This window comes from Drosophila yakuba, chromosome 2R, assembly GCF_016746365.2.
Source record: "Drosophila yakuba strain Tai18E2 chromosome 2R, Prin_Dyak_Tai18E2_2.1, whole genome shotgun sequence".
In the NCBI taxonomy this organism is placed as follows: Eukaryota; Metazoa; Arthropoda; class Insecta; order Diptera; family Drosophilidae; genus Drosophila; species Drosophila yakuba.
The window spans coordinates 16,087,515-16,106,802 of NC_052528.2; the positions used below are offsets into that span (position 1 = coordinate 16,087,515).

At 42.3% G+C, this 19,288-nt stretch overlaps 1 protein-coding gene and 1 long non-coding RNA gene across 3 annotated transcripts; one reads left to right on the forward strand and one right to left on the reverse strand.

Annotated features, from left to right (window-relative positions):
- Positions 1 to 454: 454 nt before the first annotated feature.
- On the reverse strand, positions 455 to 1,086 carry LOC6530857 (general odorant-binding protein 56d). Its single transcript, XM_002091700.3, has 2 exons — positions 974 to 1,086; positions 455 to 910 (listed from the first exon to the last, which is right to left on the reverse strand). Exons 1-2 carry the CDS (start codon positions 1,031 to 1,033, stop codon positions 548 to 550), a joined length of 423 nt encoding a protein of 140 aa, XP_002091736.1. The 5' UTR covers positions 1,034 to 1,086; the 3' UTR covers positions 455 to 547.
- A 111-nt stretch (positions 1,087 to 1,197) lies between these two features.
- On the forward strand, positions 1,198 to 9,687 carry LOC120321107. 2 transcript variants are annotated; one of them, XR_005560675.1, is made up of 3 exons: positions 1,198 to 1,475; positions 2,296 to 2,888; positions 8,522 to 9,687. It is a non-coding gene; the product is annotated as an uncharacterized LOC120321107 (long non-coding RNA). The 2 variants fall into 2 exon arrangements; XR_005560674.1 differs by lacking the exon at positions 8,522 to 9,687 and having other exon boundaries at positions 2,296 to 6,467.
- The last annotated feature ends 9,601 nt before the right edge of the window (positions 9,688 to 19,288 follow it).

Consider the following 19,288-nt stretch of genomic DNA (forward strand, 5'->3'; position numbering starts at 1 on the left):
AGGGCTGGTCTGTCTGCATGGCGCACATGAAAGTTGGTTCGGTTCAGTTTGGTTTGGTTTGGTTCTGTGTAACTATCAGCGCAAATGTACTTGAAAATTGTAATGAGCTCTAAGCTCGAGCGTCAACAACAAACAGTTTCAGTCTGGACTCGATTCGCAGTCATCCTTCCATGTGCTCGGATTATACTCCCCAAAAATACATGGAAGTTGGGATGGTGGGCGAACAGTTTGCAGTTACATTTTACGGAATTACAAGCGGGGACTTGGAATCGATTAAAGGGCGCTTTGCAGCTTTTCCCCATATGGAAGACACTCCACCAAATGGATTCGAAATTTCCCATTTTGACTGAGTGATGCAAGGCACGTTTGACCACTAATTAAAATGGGATTTCCGATCTTTATTCGTTGGTAATCTTAAAATGTTTTTGTTTTTACAAGAAAACCAAAAGGATAATTAGTATTTTAGTTTCGGGAAATCAAGTGAACTCACGAGCCTTATTTATTAGTTCGAATTTTAAGCAATATAAAAATTGATATTAGTAGCAAATTATTCTCTGCGCATTCGAGCTTTTAGCTCATGCCGAGCATCTGACATTTTTAGTCCTTCGTAGCACACAGTTATTTGCCAGGCGAATTCGCAAGAGTCTTCATCGCTTGTTTCGCTCTCAAACAAATTACAAGTCTCGTCCATTCGCTGTACGCCTTCCTCGGTAATTAAATGACCTACAACTCGCCCAAAAGCTCCAGGTATTATCTTGTTATCGGCCATAATGCCAATTTTTTCAAAAAAACAGCGGAAAAAGCACTTCACACTAACGCCAGGATCGTCGTTCACATAACGATCCGCAACATCATGTGCTGTGACTCCCGAATACGCCAAGCATTGTTCCTTGATTGGACCAGCTTGTACCTATAAACCAAATAGTTACAAAATAGTTACATAGTATTTTTAATAATATGTAAATGCACCTACTAAGCCCGTTGGTAAAGTGCCAACGACTAACAATAATGTGGAGCAGACCAACAAATGCATTTTACAGCAGGGTAGCTCTAACTAGTATCTCCTGCCAATGCTGTGTAGTAAATGTAGCTATTGCTAAATATCTGAAAATCATTTATGAATGCTAGCTTATAAAGAACGCTTTGATAACCGTGTTTAATTCAGTTTTGCAATGGCCGAGTGCAAATAATTGAGTTGTGTGGTAGCTATCAACCCAGAAACAGTCTTGTTATAACTAAGTGTGGAAATACTATCAATATTTTATCGAACAACAAATTTTATTTTATATTATCGAACAACAAGGAACAAATCTTTCGGTAATAGTTGAAATCGAGATATCCCAACGGAGGTACCACTCATTAGCTTCCATTAAACACAATCAACGCGCCGAGGAGCTGGTGCTTTGAAAAGTGCATCGGGAAAAATGAAATCACGTCGCGCCACTGCAACAAATTCAAGTTAATTGAATTCCAAAGTAAGCATAATTCCAGCCGGCAGCCGCTCGGCTCTAAAAGCGAGCACACACTGTAGAGCAGGAGGCTCTTTGATATTCCAGCAAAAAGTCGCCAGTCAGTCAGTCAGTCAGTCGAGAGCGAAGGGGTAGGCATTTAAACTAAATTTAGCCTGAAATTGCTTCCTTTTTTGCTGTCGGTTGTTGGCCATTCTGTTGCCGCTGTTGCCTGACGGTTGCCACTTTGCCGACAACACAAAATTCAATTACAATTGGCAGCAAAAGCGGCAGCACAGCAGCAGCATAGCAAAAGCAAAAACGAAAACGAAAGTCGCGCCTGCAACTCAAAAGCCAACGAACGATCGAGCTGGCTAACAAACCGGAGTGGAGTTGAGTGGCAAATGCAACTGCAACTGCAACTTAGGCTGAAACCGAAACTGAAACTGGAGCTGGAGCTGGAGCTGAGACCCAACCTGAAGCTGCAATCCGGTTTCTTAATGTTTTCAGCACTTGCAATTATTTTATGCCGCCATCGTTTAAAGTGTCGGAAATTTGGTTCGGTAATTAAATGAAAATCAACGGGGACCAACGCCTGGCCACCGAAAAAACCAGGCTAAAATAGTGCTGTTTATTTGTAAAAGGAATTATACTCTACCAACAAGCTGCACCTATTAAAATTAATGTTGGTTAAAAAACTTTATCATTTCAATGATTTTTTCCCTCAATCATTTAAGTCTAAAAAAGGTTTAATAAGAAAAAAACTTTCCACATGTTCAATTTACATATTATTTGAATAAACAAATACCTACAAATAATTTGTATTTTTTCCATTCTTATTTTTTAGCAAAATCCCCATTGCAAATGAAAATACCCAGTTTACGCAGAGAAAATCTGAAAAATATGAAAACTCCGGGTGTCTAGCAGCTGCCGCCAAACTAGTTCAACTTGTTGTAGTCGTTTTTCGCTGGCTCTGGCGTAATAACAGGGGCCCAAATTCAAATCACACAATCGCAGTGAAACGAACCTCTCTGCACAGTAATCAAAACACTCGTGGCAATAAAAACAACACAAAAACTGATATCAAAGAGTGTACGGATGAGAGGAGGAATGGGGCTGGCTGGGGGCTAAAAGCCAAAGGGAAACCATAACAAATCAAAGCACTAATGAATATTGAGAGGCCACTAAAAGGAACACGCGGCAGGAGCAACAAATTAATATCGAAGAAATACCAAAATTCACATAATAATAAATGCAGCTCGACGAGTAGAAGTAGGGCTAATAAAGAGCCAGTTAGTACGGGAGTAAGGAGCAACTTTTCCACCAGGATAATGAAGTGGCTTTGTGCGGGGGAGAAATGAGGAGAACACCTGCCTAACAACCGAAGGATCGGAATGAGACTGGGATTCAGAACGAGACAGCAACTCTGGCCGAATGAAGGTAATAAAAATCGTATAAATAACCAAAGCTAAAGACAACAGCGGCAAAAGGACTTACAGAGCGCTTGAAATATTATACCCATTGAGGGGGTGGGTAAACTTCGCGGGCGGAAAGGGGGGAAAGGTGAGGGTTGCTCGTTAATTTGCAATAAAATCCGATTATAACCACAAAAATGCGCCCATACAAGATATATACTCGGCGGTACTTATGCTCTTAACCAAACCAAACTGAACCGAACCACAACCCTCGCACAGGTGGAAATAAAAAGCCCGGAAGTCAATGCCAACTTGTATCAATAAGTACAAAGTGTGGGTGGGGCAGGCTTACATTGATATTAAAGCCCAGCTATAAATAAGACGCCCTCCAGGCAGGCAAAGCCCACAAATTATAGCCCAGGTTTTCGGTAAAGGGGTGAGTTTTCTTCCTCCAGTCCCTTCTCCAGGTGGCGATTCTCCACCAAACGAGACCGAATTGAGATAGCATTCGAATTTGCATCGCCCAAGTGGAATTGCAGGCGAGTCCTTTCCAAAGGGCATCAATTTGCCCAACTGCTTCGGGCTGTCGCCCCATTTCTCCAATCGACTTTCAGCCAAAGGCATTTTTCTCTGATGGGGATGAATAACGTGCAAGGGGTTTTCATGCTTGAATATTAACCAAATTTCGAACTTTACTTTCTAAGGTGATTTCTTGCAGGTGATTTTCTGTTGCTTTTAAAAATTATTTAGAAAAACTCACAGTCCTTATTATGGATTGGTACCAAATGAACACTTCTTTTAACTACCACAAAATCTCCTGTCAATTTGTAATGTCCTGCCCAAGACTTTATACTCGCCCCAAACGATTGAGCTTTAATTTAGACATTAGTCAAAAATATCTGCCCTTTTCGGAAAGGACATGTCTTCAGTTAGCGCCGAACTCCTTATTTTACTTCCTGCGCAAACCAACCGCAAAACAAATAAAAGTGTAAACACTGATTTGGCACGCGCCTTTCTTAGCCGAAAATTTATGCATAAAAAGCCCGATCCCCTCTTAGGGCAAGTTGAGCCCCAATCTCATAACCCATACCGGAACACCCCCAAAAAGCCACCCCAAAACACGGTAATTACCTGAGTCCTTTGCACGCACACAACCATAACGTGTATCCTGTGGGCGAGTCCGATGCAGAAGTTGAAGTTGAAGGTGAGGCATTCCCACTAGCGGCGCTGTCTGGCAAACTTTTCCTTTATCATTATTATCGGAGCAACATGCATATGAATATGGCTCTGCCCCGAAGTCATGTCTGCCTTGCCAGCCCATCCTGAGTCCTGTGTCCTGAGTCCTGTGCGGAATCCTGTGCGGAGGTGTTATGGCCGGCTTCCGAGAGGACTTAACCGCTTTTGTAATGCATAATTTTGTGGCCTCGCAACCCCACATATATATGCATAAATAATTTGAGTATTTTCGTCGTTGGGTTTTTTCCTTTTATTTTCGCCTTTCCCGCCAGGTTAGCATGCGGAAAAATTTGTCTGCTGGCTTATTTTAAGCAAATTATGTGTAATTATTCACAAATTAACGAGCGAACAAGCGAGAGAGAAGAGGTGGAAGTCATATTAATGTTTATTAAATGAACAGGCTGCTGTGGTGTCAGTTTATTGACTTCGCTTAGATCGCTTTTTGGTTAGCCGAGCATTTATAATAATTTCGTCATTTCCACAAACAATTTTGCAACAATTTAGTTAATTTATAGTCAGGCCTGCGTTTGCCTTAGCCTTCGAATAGCCGTTAAATGCACAAAGGACACGCAACACGACAGACACAAAAAGCCCTTCTCCAGCAGCCACTCCTCTGGAGTTCCCCCTTTAAAAACCCAACCAAGTCGAAGCAATCCAAATCCGGTCCCATCCAGGTCGACGGACGACGGCAATCAGACGATAAACTTATAAATGCTGCAGACGCCGCAGAAGCCGGCGCAGCCATACATATAGTAATTATGGCCATGGGCCATATTTTCCAACCAAACTCGGGGAGTTTGAGCCGACTTCCCTGGGTTCCTCGGTTCCCTGGCATAACAAAAACCAGAAAGTTTAAGCGCAGTTTGTCGTTGCCAAAGGACAACTAGAGCAGTTGATGAAGAAGTAAGCCGAAAGGGTTCAGTCTGCAACCGTTTATTAACCCAGACAATAAGCAGCTCTTCTCGTATCCACAAATTAACGGAAGCTTAATCAAGTTAGGAATCCTTTGGTGCGATTTCGTTTTAGAAAAATTAGAGGAGAAGGTCATATATAAATGTTCCGAGGAATGAGATTTTGGCATAACAAATGCCAAGATAATATCTTATTAAATGCTCAAACTTAAATTGAGATGATACCATATAATTACTCCACAATGCCCGTTTAAGATATCATAATTGGTTAGATGTAGAAACAGGAACTCGTAAGAACATATGAGGTTTAGCGGGACTTTATATATCCTTAAAGATTTTTGAAGCCCGCAAACACAAATATTACCAAAGTCATAATGACAATTCCAGCCAAAATAATCCATCTATTAATCTTCACGGTCGTATTAAATCATTATTTAATTGCCCACAACGAAGATTAGCCAATTTCAAGGGGCATTCCACTCGGTTGGCAACCGCATCTCATCAGAAAGTTCGATTTGGCAATATATCATCACCGAAGCCGCAAGTGACGAATACCGGAAAGCTCTTAAATAAATGACTATGCGGTCGAAATGGAAATGAATTATGAAATATTTCCAGAGCCAACTAATGAGCCGCAGTCGAGTAAAAGTAGCTGTCACATTAGCACCTTGCGCGATGTAGACCCGAGATAAGCTAACGACAGGCCACCAGACCTCGATGACCCTAAAAACTGCCCAAAGGCCGCCCGGGCACACTTTTATTTTTCACAAATGGCATAAAAAAAAACATTGACAGGTATCGGGGAAAATGATGTGATAACAAGAATATATACATTCGCATTCACCAGTCGATGCGATTCCTAGCAAGCAAAAAAAAGGTCAAAAATGCCCGAGGACATCATAAACGAGAAGGTTCTCCACCAACCCAAGACGGCAAAACAATAACTGTAGGCAATTTGGCCGTTCGCAACTGTTTATTTGTCAAACATTTTTCTCTTTTTGACATCTCGACTTCCAGCGGCGACGCCAAAGTCGAAGGAATCGAAACACGCGCCATCGTCTTACTGCGAGTCCACCCACTTTTTTGGGCAAAGTCCGGCTCAAAATGGGCAACCAACTGCGACAAGTTGGGATTCCCTTTTATGGGACGAAGACGTCCGAAAATTGTTATCGATGTTTTTGTCATGTTTGCCTCAAATTAAAATCCCCAATAAACGGTCCAAACTGACAGTTGGGCTCACTGATATATTATTGTCCTGCCACTGCATGCTAAGCAGGAATTGTCCTTCCATCCGGTGTTCTGTTTTCTGTGTCCTGTGGCCGCTTTTTAATTGGCTCTCGTGCTGGTGGCCTGGAAAATTGAAGATCAAACGTAAGCCAGCACAAATCCAAGGACGTTTTGTGTGTAATAAATATAAATGCAAAATAAAACCCATCAGTGGCTCGAATGTAGTTAAATTTCATGTAGCGGCCATATTTGATATGTGTTAGGCATGATACTCTATTCTGTGTAAGCAATAGCGTATTTAACAAATAATTGTTTATAATATTATAAAGTGGAAAAGGAAATAAAAAAAAATTTTTTAACAATAGGAATGGAATCCCAATAGAATTTACAATTTAATTAAAATACAGCAAAGCGACTTACCATTTCCATGAAGCTCCTGATTGTATTTTCCGTTAATTTATTTTGTGTTCTGGAAAAAAACAAAGAGATTATCCCCTTTGCAATCCAATGAATGATTCATCTCGCTCGCTTGGCCAAAGCCGAGATACGGCCACCAATTTGATTATGGCCATAAGTAGACAAGAAGGAAACTTTGGTAGCTCCAACTCCATAACACTGACAATCTTGACAGAGACAGAACCGAAAAAGAAAAAAAATATATAAATGGCCTTTGAGATTGCAGCTTCATTTACTAATTTCACTGGCTATCTGCTAATCGAGCGCAAAATAAGCAAAAACAAAACGGAGGACGTCTGGAAAATGGCAAGGGCCATATCGGGTTGCCAAGAGCTTTTCCTCGAAACTTGGGACGTTAATTATACGAGCCAAGTTCTGTGTCTCTCTCTGTCTACGCACTTGTAACAAAATCGGGCGGCGATGCACATTAATTAGTTTTTATGATTATTGGCGGGCATTGAAATACAATGCGCGGGGTCTTTTCGGGGTGAATTTACATAAGTCAAGACGCGACAGCGGCAGTATGTGGAGGATGATAGGAGGATGCTAGTTGAATTTGTCAATTTCTAATGCCGGTTTATCGCACAAGGCTTATTTACGAGCTCCAAAGGATGTGGGCCGTGGTGGCGACAGTTGGCTGTTTCCCACACATACATACTCTTTCCAGATTAGGGGATCCAACTCCAGTGTAGAGCCATAAATATGCAGTAGCTTCTTGTTTTGCTGGCAAATCCATTTGGCTAAATAAATGCCATGGCTGACATAAATAAAAGACAATTAAATTAAGATAATCGTTCTGACTTTGTTGGCTCTGTTTTGCTTGATGATGCCAAAATGAATTGGTAGGACGCTCCCGGCATTCCGCCCCTTGAATAGTTGGATCCCACACTTAATGCGCTTTCACATAAACATCAAATCCACCCAACAGCTTTAAATGCTCCACGAATTAATGGCAATCTTCCAGTCGGTCTCCTATCCCGGCCAAATCCAGCATCATCCATGTTTAAGCCCCATTCTGCGACAATTGCCATGCACTTTGATTTGGCTTTGATTTTTGCTTAATTGCTCTGCCAACTCTGGTTCGTTTCTGTTTATGGCCTCGCTGTTTGGATGTGATAGAAAATAAAGCAGAACACGAGAATAAAATTCTCAATTGACGGCGACCGCAGAGAAAAAGTCTGAAATAACCGACATAAAATCTAATTACGTCAGACTCGAGATTAATGTTTAGCTTCCGCCAAGATTAAATTTGATTTACACTTTTCTCTGTGCTCGTTGAAGGAATATGCCCAAGAACAATAAAACAAATTAGTTCTTTGCCATTAAGGCAACATAATCTTTTGTATTTCGATGGGAATGCTAATAAGTAGGGGGTCTGCTTTTACTGGAGTCATTTTCCCATGGTTGAAAACCCAACCAAAGAAATTTAATCATAGTGTAAAAATAAAAACCAAATCAACATCACTATTTTCGATTTTAAAGTGAAATGTTATCATCTCGCTATTCAGCTTCTTTGAACGTCGGGATTGGAAAGTGAAAAATATTCAAATAATTTTCACCTTATTTATTGGAAAACAAAACATCGACCAGCATCGAAAAGTCTTCGGTGAAAATCTCAATAGGCATTTTGGGCTCACACAAAATGAAAACATAATTCAGCTCATAGATTTGCATAAAACATGTCGTTGCAGTCACATAAATTTTCTCTAACCCGCCGAAGCCGAGAAAAGATAACTCTGTTATTTATTTGCTCAACAAATGTAGATACAACGGCTGTTTATGTTTAAGGTAATTAATAAAATCCGTGTTTTGTGTCGCACTTTGTTAGATTTTACTGCTTTTCCACACTGCAACTGCATCTGAACTGCAATTGAACTGGCATTTGGCAAATCATGATTTGGCAATCCGTGTGTGGACTTTGGGTGCAACACCTCCGGATTCTGGTCGCTGAACTTTCGAATCTGACGTGCCGCATTGCCACAAAAATGTCCGACACCTAAACGATCTAGCAAACAACCAATATAGCAATACAAATTTATTCACAGAGAAAAAGAGCTGGTAATTAAATTTGAAATGTGTACTTTTTGTTTTTAAGCCATATATACTTTTAACGACTTTTCGCAATAAGGAGTGGAGAACCATTTAATGTTTGTTGATACAAATATATTTTAAGACTTTGGTTTCTGCTAACATTTATTTCTGTGTAAGACTACCAGGGAGCCGTAGTATGTTTGTTTGGGTCACCAGTTCTGCATATGATTTGGTTTTGGGGCAACTGGTTTGGTTTCGACTCGGATTTTGGATTTCTTTTGGGGCACCGTGCAGTCGCAGTCGCCAGTTATCTACATAATTAATGCATGTCTCGGGCCACACGAAACATGCAAACAACTGGCATATTGACCCAATATCTAGGCAAAGGGCTTGACATTTGTGGAAACCCAGCTGGAAAACGACAAAAAAAAAAGAACAGAAAAAAACAAAAACAGAAATATAGAAACCAAAAACGAAGTCGGCTAAAAGCCAGGCAACATCGCGTGCCAAAAAGCCACAGAGCTTTATTGGAATATTTATGCCTCTGCAAGTCAGGCAAATAATTAAAACGAAGCAATGCCGCAGAGGAGAAAAATCCAAATAATTATGAACGAAGACCTGGGAATGACACAAAACGCAGAGAGACAGCAAAATACTTTCGGGCTGTGATTGATGATGGGTCGTGCGGATTCGAACAGAAATATATTTGTTTTAAATTTGTTATTCATTTATGTCAGGGCGGGCGAGGAAAATGTTCGGCGGTGGACGTGGATGGCACCTATCGGGTTTCATCAGTCGAGTTTGCCCCAAAGGAAGGCTCCGTCGATCACGAGCGCCTCCCACTTGGGTACCCAAAAGAATTACGAAAGCCAAACTTGAACCCAAACCCAAACCCAAATCCAAACGTATTCAGGAATCAGCTAGCTAGGTATCATAAATAAAGTGGTTTATTATATTCAAGAATTTATGGCACTTTCAGAGGAACACAATTGATAATTGCTGTCGTCTGCTTTTCTTCCCGTTTCTTCACTTTTCATTTGCCATCTACGATTTCTTCACTCAACTGGAGAGCAATTAAAACTGCTCAGAACGCTGTTTTCTACAATTCTTTTATGCTGTTGATGACGATTTCGGCGCCTCATCGAACGACTCGCAGGGGGCAGAGTGCTCCATAAAAATAAACCATAACCATATTCCGAAGGGTCTGAAAACTCAATTCCAATCCGGATTCAATTTTTCAACAGAGTTGTTGGCCCTGCTTTGTGACACCTCAATAAAATCAAAAATTCTGCTCTTTGCCCACCGGGGAGGAAGCTCCAAACTCCAGGCCACCGAAACTGGCGCCATTTGGATGTGGATGAGTGGATGAGCCATATCCGCTGGCCAAGATGGTCATGCATAAGTTAGGATGGGTCACCAGTTCGAGGCGACTACAAAACACGACCAAACTGAAACAAAATTGACCCCCTGTGGTAGAAAAATTAAAATTTTATTTGTTTAGCAGGCGGCGTGACAGCAAACATACAAACGACAGGTTCACCGCGACCCCGACAAATATTAATCAAATTCGTAATACAAACAGCACGACAAACAATATAACACTTTCGAAAAATCCCAGAGCGCAAATCCAATTAATAAAATCAACATTGTTGTCGCCGTATCTGTATCTGAACTCTGTATCTATTTCTGTTTTTTCTCCACTGGGGCTCTGGTTTCGTTCTCGGCGATTTAAATATCACAAGTGGAAATCAGTGGCCCACGCTGAGCGCAGAAATCACAGTTGAATACAGATTTTTTCCATTAATTTATTAAATTACGCTTTATATGTTCCGCATTTGAATAGAATATATTTTTTGTAGATCGCGACTGTGGCATAGTTCAATTGCTAAATTAGTTTTGAAAGACTTTGTTGCAATATTTTGTTGGTCACCATTTTTTGTTGTATATTGTATACAACAATTTAAGTAGGTATTACTACGATTTTGAATATCAATTTATTTTGTCTATTTTTTTATTGCCTCATTAAATTGGCTTCTCTCCTTTTACGGCCGACTACCAAATTTGCCTCAAATTGCTATCGCTAATTTTTATATATTGTCAAATTATTTAAATCATTAAGCCAAAGCAATTTTTAAATGTCACAAGCGAAATTAACAAAATTGAGCCCCGGTATTTGATTAATTAAAGGAAGAGACATACGCACATATGGCCCAGACAGACGGGCTAACACACACACGCACAAACACACACACACACCTGTGCGCAGAAGTTTGGAGTCGAGTTTGTTGGGCAAAGTTGAGCGTTGCGGGTTAATTACCATGTCAAATTCAAACAAAAACAACAAAAGCCAAGTACGCCAGCGAAAGGAGGTAGTTTATCATTATGAGCCAACAAAAAGAACAAAAAGAACACGAGCAACGGTAGTCAACGAAAATAATAGGCTGGCAAAAGGTTCGAGGCGGCAGTGCGTACGGTCAAGGGGCGTGGCACTGGCAGTGGGCGGGGGTTGGCCTAAGTAAAACCTTTTCTTATCATAATTACGCACAAAACGCAGAGACAGGTAGAGCCAGGCCGTTCGGAATATAATTGAGCAATGTGTGGGCGTTGAATAGCGCTGGGAAATGCGGTAAGACAGGAATTAAATTCCACTGAGAAAAAATAGCACCAACGATAGACAATAGTTGTGATGGGTACCAATACCTTAAGAAGTTAACTATATCCTTAGATGAACTAATGACCGTTGATTAATATAGCACATTCCATACAGTCGAATACAAAACAAGAGAGAACGCTATAGTCGAGTTCCCCGACTATCTGTTACCCGTTACTCAGCTAGTGTAAGTGCGAAGGACAGTTTTTGGCGGTTTGTGGGCGTTAGAGTGGGCGTTAGAGTGGGCGTGGCCAAAAATTTTTTGGCGAATAGATAGAAATTTACAAGACTAATACAAAAATGAAAAAAATCAAAACATTTTTCAAAAGTGTGGGGGTGGCAGTTTTGGGCGGTTTGTGGGCGTTAGAGTGGGCGTGGCAAAAAGTTTTTTGGAAAATCGATAGAAATTTACAAGACCAATACAAAAATAAAAAAATATTAAAACATTTTTCAAAAATGTGGGCGTCGCAGTTTTGGGCGGTTTGTGGGCGTTAGAGTGGGCGTGGCAGCATGATTCGACAAACTTGCGCTGCGTCTATGTCCCTGGAGTCTGTATGCCTAATCTCAACTTTCTAGCTTTTGTAGTTCCTGAGATCTCGACGTTCATACGGACAGACAGACGGACAGACGGACAGACGGACGGACAGACGGACATGGCCAAATCGACTCCGCTATTGATCCTGATCAAGAATATATATACTTTATATGGTCGGAAACGCTTCCTTCTGCCTGTTACATACTTTTCAACGAATCTAGTATACCCTTTTACTCTACGAGTAACGGGTATAAATATAAATCTACTAGCTTCTTCTAAGATTTATAGATTCAATAGAGAAAGTTTTACATACTTCTTTAATAGGCTTCTGCGATTAAAGTAAATTGCTCTATATACTCTCTCTCTGTGCTCTCTCAGTGTATATACGGATAGATGCCAGGTTCGGTAGGAGACAAATGCAAATGCCCGAAACGATGGTCTTTGGGCGCGAACCTAAGCCTAATCGGAAGTCAAACACACGGGGAAAGTGGCAGAGACGGTGAGTCGTGGGAAGGGGGATGCACCCGCATTGCAGCTGCCTCTGTTTGGCCCGTGGGCGTGGCACACGCCCAACTATTCAACATTCTGAGCCGGACTGAATTGAGCTGAACTCGCCCACGCTTCGCTGGCGATTTGCGCACTTACCAGACATCCATTTATAATCGCCGGCCAGCCGTGCGGACAGCCACCATCCTCTGCACCTACATATATATAAATAACTATATATATGTATATGTGTGTGTCCAGTCATTTTAGATAGGAATGGGTCCCCACACCCAAGGCGGAGTGCGTAGTACATTATAATGAAATTATGCATACAAAACATCGCTCATATATCAAGCGAGAGAGCTCGACGACGGCGGCCAAGTGACGCCGCGTATTAAAATAATGACTTAATTTCGTTGAGAGGCCCTCAGCGGAGAGCTCTGCACACACACATTCCTGTCATTTCAACCAAATGCCCAACCGCCCCACCGATCCATCCACGGATGGATCATAGGCATAAGCCATATGTAGGCATATTCATCTCACCCCATCCCTGAAACCTGGGAACCCATAGCCCAGAACACAGAACACAGAGCCTTGGCTAACAGTTGCATTTGACTTGGCGCGTTAATTGCCATTTGGCTGTCCAACTAAGCGACCAGTCATGGACACATGGACACATGGATATGGAGACGAGGGCTTATCAGCAAACATACATATTTCGATATTATGCACGACAATTGGGCGCAGAGAATGTCGCATAATCTAGCTGCAAATGCGTCATGAATGGCCGGGCTGACAGATGGATTGCCAGATTGGGGGACTTAAGCTGGCAGTTGGAGAAAGGTCAGATTGCAGTGACCTAGATTCCAGTCTAAATATAAGCGATTGTAATTATATTAATGAGGAAATAATACTGAATAAGCCAATTTGGGTTTATAAATCAAAGCAGTGTACATTACTTATCTTTTCTAGGCTTTAGCACTAGTAAATAATTCACATTAAATCAAATTTATCACATTTTAAATGCCTTTAATCGAGCGTTGCTGCTAATAAATGCAAGAAATATGATACATCCCAAATCATTTCGATAAAATCCACCTGCAGGCCAAAAATGTATTGATGGATTCGTATTCAAAGTAATCAATTAAGGAGCTAAGAAAACCCTTTGGGCACTGAAATCAGAAACACATATAATTCCGAATTCGTTAACCTTTCGATAGCGAGACTTCGACTCAATGCTTCCAGAGGCCATCCGAGTGGAGTGCCCACGCCGGGGTTAACATTTCTTCCAGTCGACCAGTTGTCACTTTTGGTCTGCCTGACCCATTTCATCATCTCCATTCAGCGTGGTCATTGTCGCTCCCTTCAACGCTGGAATCCATCCATTTGGGCCTCGCCTGTACGCTTCATTTTCCACCACCTGCCATTGTGAACAGAGCTTTTTTGGCTTGGTATGGTTTGGTTTGGTTTTGGACTTGGTCTTGGTCTTCGGTCTGGCACACTCAGCTGACAGCTGTCATAATTAATTTTGACTCTGTGCGGTAATTAAATATTTTCGTGCAGGTTCTTCAAGTGGCAGACAATGGAAGCAGTCATCGTCGGGTGGTCGGGTGGTCGGTCGTCGGCCAGCGTTTTGAATTTCAGGCCAGTGCCAGCTCTGATTAGCCCTTTGAAGTGTTGCATGATGAAGGAACAGAGCCGAGCTCAGGAACGGGGGGCTCATTACTCAGATGGCCAGCTTATCGGCAACAACTCAATAATCACCCAGAAACCCCACATCAAGCCCCAAAAACCCAACCATCAGTCAAAGGTGCTTAGAACCAAATTGAAATTGCCGATGTACGTCCGTTTGTGGCAACTTTTTCTTTGCGGCACGCTGGCCACAAAGTGGGTTTTACTTAAAGACCACTTGGCCAGGAGTGAGTTGGCCAACATCAGCTAACCGCATTGCATTGTTTCAAAGGGTACGTGGTATGGTATGCTATGGCATGGCTTGGTCTGTATGGTTGGTATATATGGTCATATGCACGCGGCCGGAAACGACCTTGGCACGTTATCGTCGAGTTTTCATCACTTTCATATTCATACAATTTTCGAACCTGCCCAGGACTTCAGTGCTCAGGCATGCATACCACTTCGAAGGTGGTGCGGTGGTGAGAGTTGTGAGTCCGGAATCATGATTCCTGGACATTGTGGGCCAGCCAGTCAGCCAGCCAGCCAGTGGCCGGGCCAAAACCACGGGTATCTGTGTCGGAGAATCTCGACTGCCCAAACCGACACACACACACACATGCACACAAATACTCGTTCGTTTGTTCGTGTGTTATGAATTTTCTTTGTTACCGAGAACAATTTTAATGGGGGAGTAAAAGTAAACCTGCTGCTCTGAAATCTGCTCGAATTTCATATGCGTTATGACAAGCCATTCGAGAAGGTGCCAAGCAATTGACAGCTAAGCGAGGCCAAGCGGTAAGAGGATACTTTCGAGCTGGCCACAAATGAATTCAGCATTTTAGAACTCTGTTGGTGGACTACAGGAAGTGTACTGGTAAAAGTGGTATAAAGTGCAAAAAGGCAGACCTCACGAACAACACACAATTCAAATAAGTGGTTCAACTAGGCCACAATTAAAATGCCATTAATTTTTGGTACTCGCCAAGAGCGTGTGTTACCATTTTGGGGCTTCTGGTTGAACAAACCCCTGTTTTCCTGTTGCCAGTCAGGTGGGCGTGGGTTCCTATGGCAGCTGAACACCACCAGGATACCCATGATACCCAGGATACCCAGAATACCTGTAGCTCACGGCTGTTACTCTTAACTGCCGCACGTTAGGCAAACAGTTATTGTACTCGGTACGCAGTAGTTGGCCATTAGACGACTGACAGCAAAGAAGAGGAAAGTGTGAGAGTGGGCTCCCAACTTGTCATTAGACAAATTCAATTTTATGCCAGGACAACAGCCAACTGGCGACCACAACATTTTTCGGTGGGTGCTGCCATACAATTTCTATTTAATTTTCCCAGTCCCCCGGCTGCTTTGTAACCCCTTCTCCGGGCAAAAGTAACTCCACATAATGTGCACATTGGCACGTTCGCATTGTTGACACAACTGTACCACGCATTTTCGAGGAGTAGACGGTGGGTGAGTGGGAAGTGTGCGGCAAGTTTATTTCGAGTGGAATCGCCGCTTTGCCATATCTCAAAGGACATTACAGTGCAGATAGACCTGGGCAACTGAGTGAGTGGAACGATGTGGGGCGTTCGGCACTTGCAAAGTACGAGTACTACCAAGATGAAGATAGAAATGCCGGTCAGAGCCATATGAGTGGGCGTGAATGCTTAAAAAACGGTGGGCTAAACTACTATATAGACTATATACCCGAGGTACATATATCCAAAATAATGATTTTATGGCATCTGACCAAGAGTTCATAGATACAAGAATTGTACAGATTTAATTTTGCTTAAAATAGTAAAATTATTAATAAAACACTGTTCGACTTATTTAAACTGATGAGACTGACCACATTTATTAACATTTTTTATTAACTAGCTTTTTAACATTAACTAGCACCACTGTGCCGCTTGTCAAGTCGCGAGTGTTGCTCCAGCTGACGGCTGCCTCTCTGTCTGAATGTCTGTGTGTCCGGATGGCTGACTGGCTGACTGGCTGCGGCAACGGGTGGCGTCCTCTTTGGTTCAGTTAGTGGCATTGTCACGACTTCTTAATGTCATTTTATCAAAGGAGAGTCGAGGGACTCGGGACCGAGGTCCCGGGATCCAGGGCCTCGAGACCCAACAGCCAACACCCAACACCCAACACCCATCACCTACACTCCAGAACACAGGACACAACACACGTGTATAGCAGCCGCACAACGCGGCGTATACGTGATGGGGTTATTATTGCTGCCGCTGTCATTGTGTGTAGTTGTTGCTGCTGCTGTTACTGTGTGTGTGTTCGATATGTTTATATTTGTTGCGCGGTTTTGCGTGTCCCTTTTACATGAGAACAACGTTTACATTACGAACACAAACACAATATTACGACTTCATAATGTGCTTGTGTGCCATGCGTGTGTGATAAGCGTGTGTTCGTATCAAACGACATTTGGCGAAAATTTTATGGCGTATACCCAAAAAATTGCTGAAGCCCTCGAACCTCAACCACCTTTTTTGTCCCATACCATTTTGTGTATCTTCTTTTTATTATGCGATTTGTTCAACTTCATTTTATTGCAAACACACTCGCACAGACAGACAGACATACAGACAGACTGATGCTGATGTGAATTGGTATTGGTGTATTTAAAATTTTATAGCAAACATTTTTATGCGCAATCGATCGAAAGGTTTCATTACATTTTAATGAAACGACATAGCAACTCGGCTTGACTTTGCCAAATTGCCAGGTAAAATGCTAAAAGGTACAGAAACAGCTGGCATAAAAGGAAAACCGAATCGTTTTCTGTGACCCGTTTGCCGTTTGCCGCTCAATTTGCGTAAGTTTATTTCGACCCCCGCTTATTTGAAATTTAAATTCTTCGGTTGGTCCCAGAGTTGGAATATATTTTGCTTTTGCACACCTCTCTGAGAAATGACACTTTAACATAAACGAAGAAAAGCGCCGGCGAAGCCTTGACATGCCATTCAGCGGAGATACTTTTCCATCTCCCAAATGCACTTAAACATTTAGTAAATGCGCCATAGAAAAATCACTTGGCATGACACAAATTTTATATACCCCTGTAAATGTGCACATAACATATGCAACTGACACACATTTTATGTGCGGGCTTTCTGCTCCTCCGCCAAATATACATATATCTATATATGCGAACCTATATGAATTTATGCTATTGCCAACGACTGCCAATTCGCATAAATGTCACGTACGTCAGTTTGTCATTTGCGTAAAGGAGGTCCTGTTCGGTTCGGTTTGGTTTGGTTTGGTTCGGCTTCGGCTGCGTCCTGCCCTCTTCAGAATCCCCGCTGCAATTTGACTGACTGCACACGAGAGCTTGGAAGCCCAACAGAAGGAAAAAAAAATGACTGGCTGCTGAACGACAGTCGCAATTCCATGTCTCATATCTTATACATATGAATAACGCATACGCACTGTGTGCCGGCAAAAGTTTTCAAAGAGTTCAAATTGCTGGCATGCGTCGTGTATGTGCACAGGCGACTAATTAAAATTTTATGACGCCCGTCGCCTGTGTGTGCGTGGGAAAATTCATAACAATTTTGCCAAAACGCTCTCGAGCTATTTAAATATTAAATGAGATAAGGTTTTTGGACAGCCCCCGACAATTTGGCTACTTAAAAAATTTAAGGCGCCTGGGGCTTCATTGTCTCTCTAACCCAAGAAGATTGCTCATGTCGTCTATTTATTTTATTTTTCCAAATTTCAAATTTCAAAGTTCATTACACTTTCGGCTTAGGCATGTCGATGGCAGGTATTAAGCCGCTGATAAACGACGTTGTCTCCGCTTCAATTGTCAATTATGTTAAACAAAGTTATTAAATTACGCAAAAATAAGGCAGCCAAGCGGATTACACATTCGCAGTGTGGGCCAGGTGCTTCTGGCTTCAGTATCCTGGAATCCAGCGACAAATCAATAAGCTCAGGTGTCGGGATTTCCTACGCTTGCGGGTGGTGCCAGTGGTGGCTTTTCCCAAATGGCAAGCCGAAAGCAGAACTTCCATTTAGCATATAGAACCCGCGCTATTAAACAAAACGGGAGACACAACACCGGGAATTACGCCACTCGGCACTACACACTAAAGTATGCAAAAAGTGGGAGGAAGTAGCAGGACCCTGTAGACGCTTTTTAATGTACCACCACGCCGGTGGCGGAAAGAATGTCCGCCCATGCCGTAGACATCATAAAAATTCGTTAAAAATAAAGAACATAAAGCGGCCAAAAGCAGCAGAAGCAGCAAAAGCATCAGCGAGAGCAGCCCGCCAACGACTTCCGCGAGCTTAAGCCCGATGGTCCCCAATTCCCGCCCACCATTTTGGTCGCGTTTACCGGCATTTCGCATTACGCATACGCCACCGTTTCGCTTCCGTCCTGTAGTGAGGCTACAGGAAGCTCACATTGTTTTGGCCATATTTACTTGAGGCAGCCCGGGGGCTGTTTGTGTGCCAGGCGCCATAAGTAACAAATTTTATAAATTATTTAAATTTTTATTCATGCAACGTTGTAAAGTTAAGCCCGCTGACAGTTAGCTAGTTTGGACTGGGCGCTTTATTTTTTTGTAATTTTCCCACCCTGCTGTCTGGATGGGTCGTTTCTGGGCCTTTTGTGACCTTGACTCGCTGGCTTTTAAATATTGATAACGTCCTTTGATCTCGGTAAAGCAGCCCTGACAAGCGGCATTTGAACCAAAAGACCGGATCCGACCTTCGTATTTATGCAAATGCAGGAAGAAGTTATGCCTAATAAAATTCTGAGGACGACCGGGCAATGTCTTTCGTATAACAATGCAATACTTTTGCTCTTATATATTCGCATGATTTATGAAAAGCAGCAAGTAGCAAAATGCGAGTCGGGCGGGGCAATAAAAAAGAATGTCGCAGTTTTATGAGCCCCGGCCAAATGGCCATAAAATGTCGACGCACATATGAGAAAATATAAATAAATCGAACGATTATTGACAATTATAATGATATATGGATGCGTACTCAAAAGTCATAAATTGGCAGACCGAAAGAAGGGTGCTCCAGACGCCGGAGAAGGAAGCAATAAAAGGATCCGGCTGTATTAGCCAACTGGGTAAGTGGGACTTGCAACTCTGGGGTCAGTGGAGCTAAGTGGGTGCGCAAGTCAGTTTTGGGCTAAGAAACGGGAAGTGGGACAAATCGAAATATATATACAATATATATAC

Coding starts and splice junctions, on each gene's coding strand:
- LOC6530857 (XM_002091700.3), bottom strand. CDS start 1,033: ATGCATTTGTTGGTCTGCTCCACATTATTGTTAGTCGTTGGCACTTTA. Junction 911..973: donor GCACTTTACCAACGGGCTTA/GTAGGTGCATTT, acceptor TTTGGTTTATAG/GTACAAGCTGGTCCAATCAA.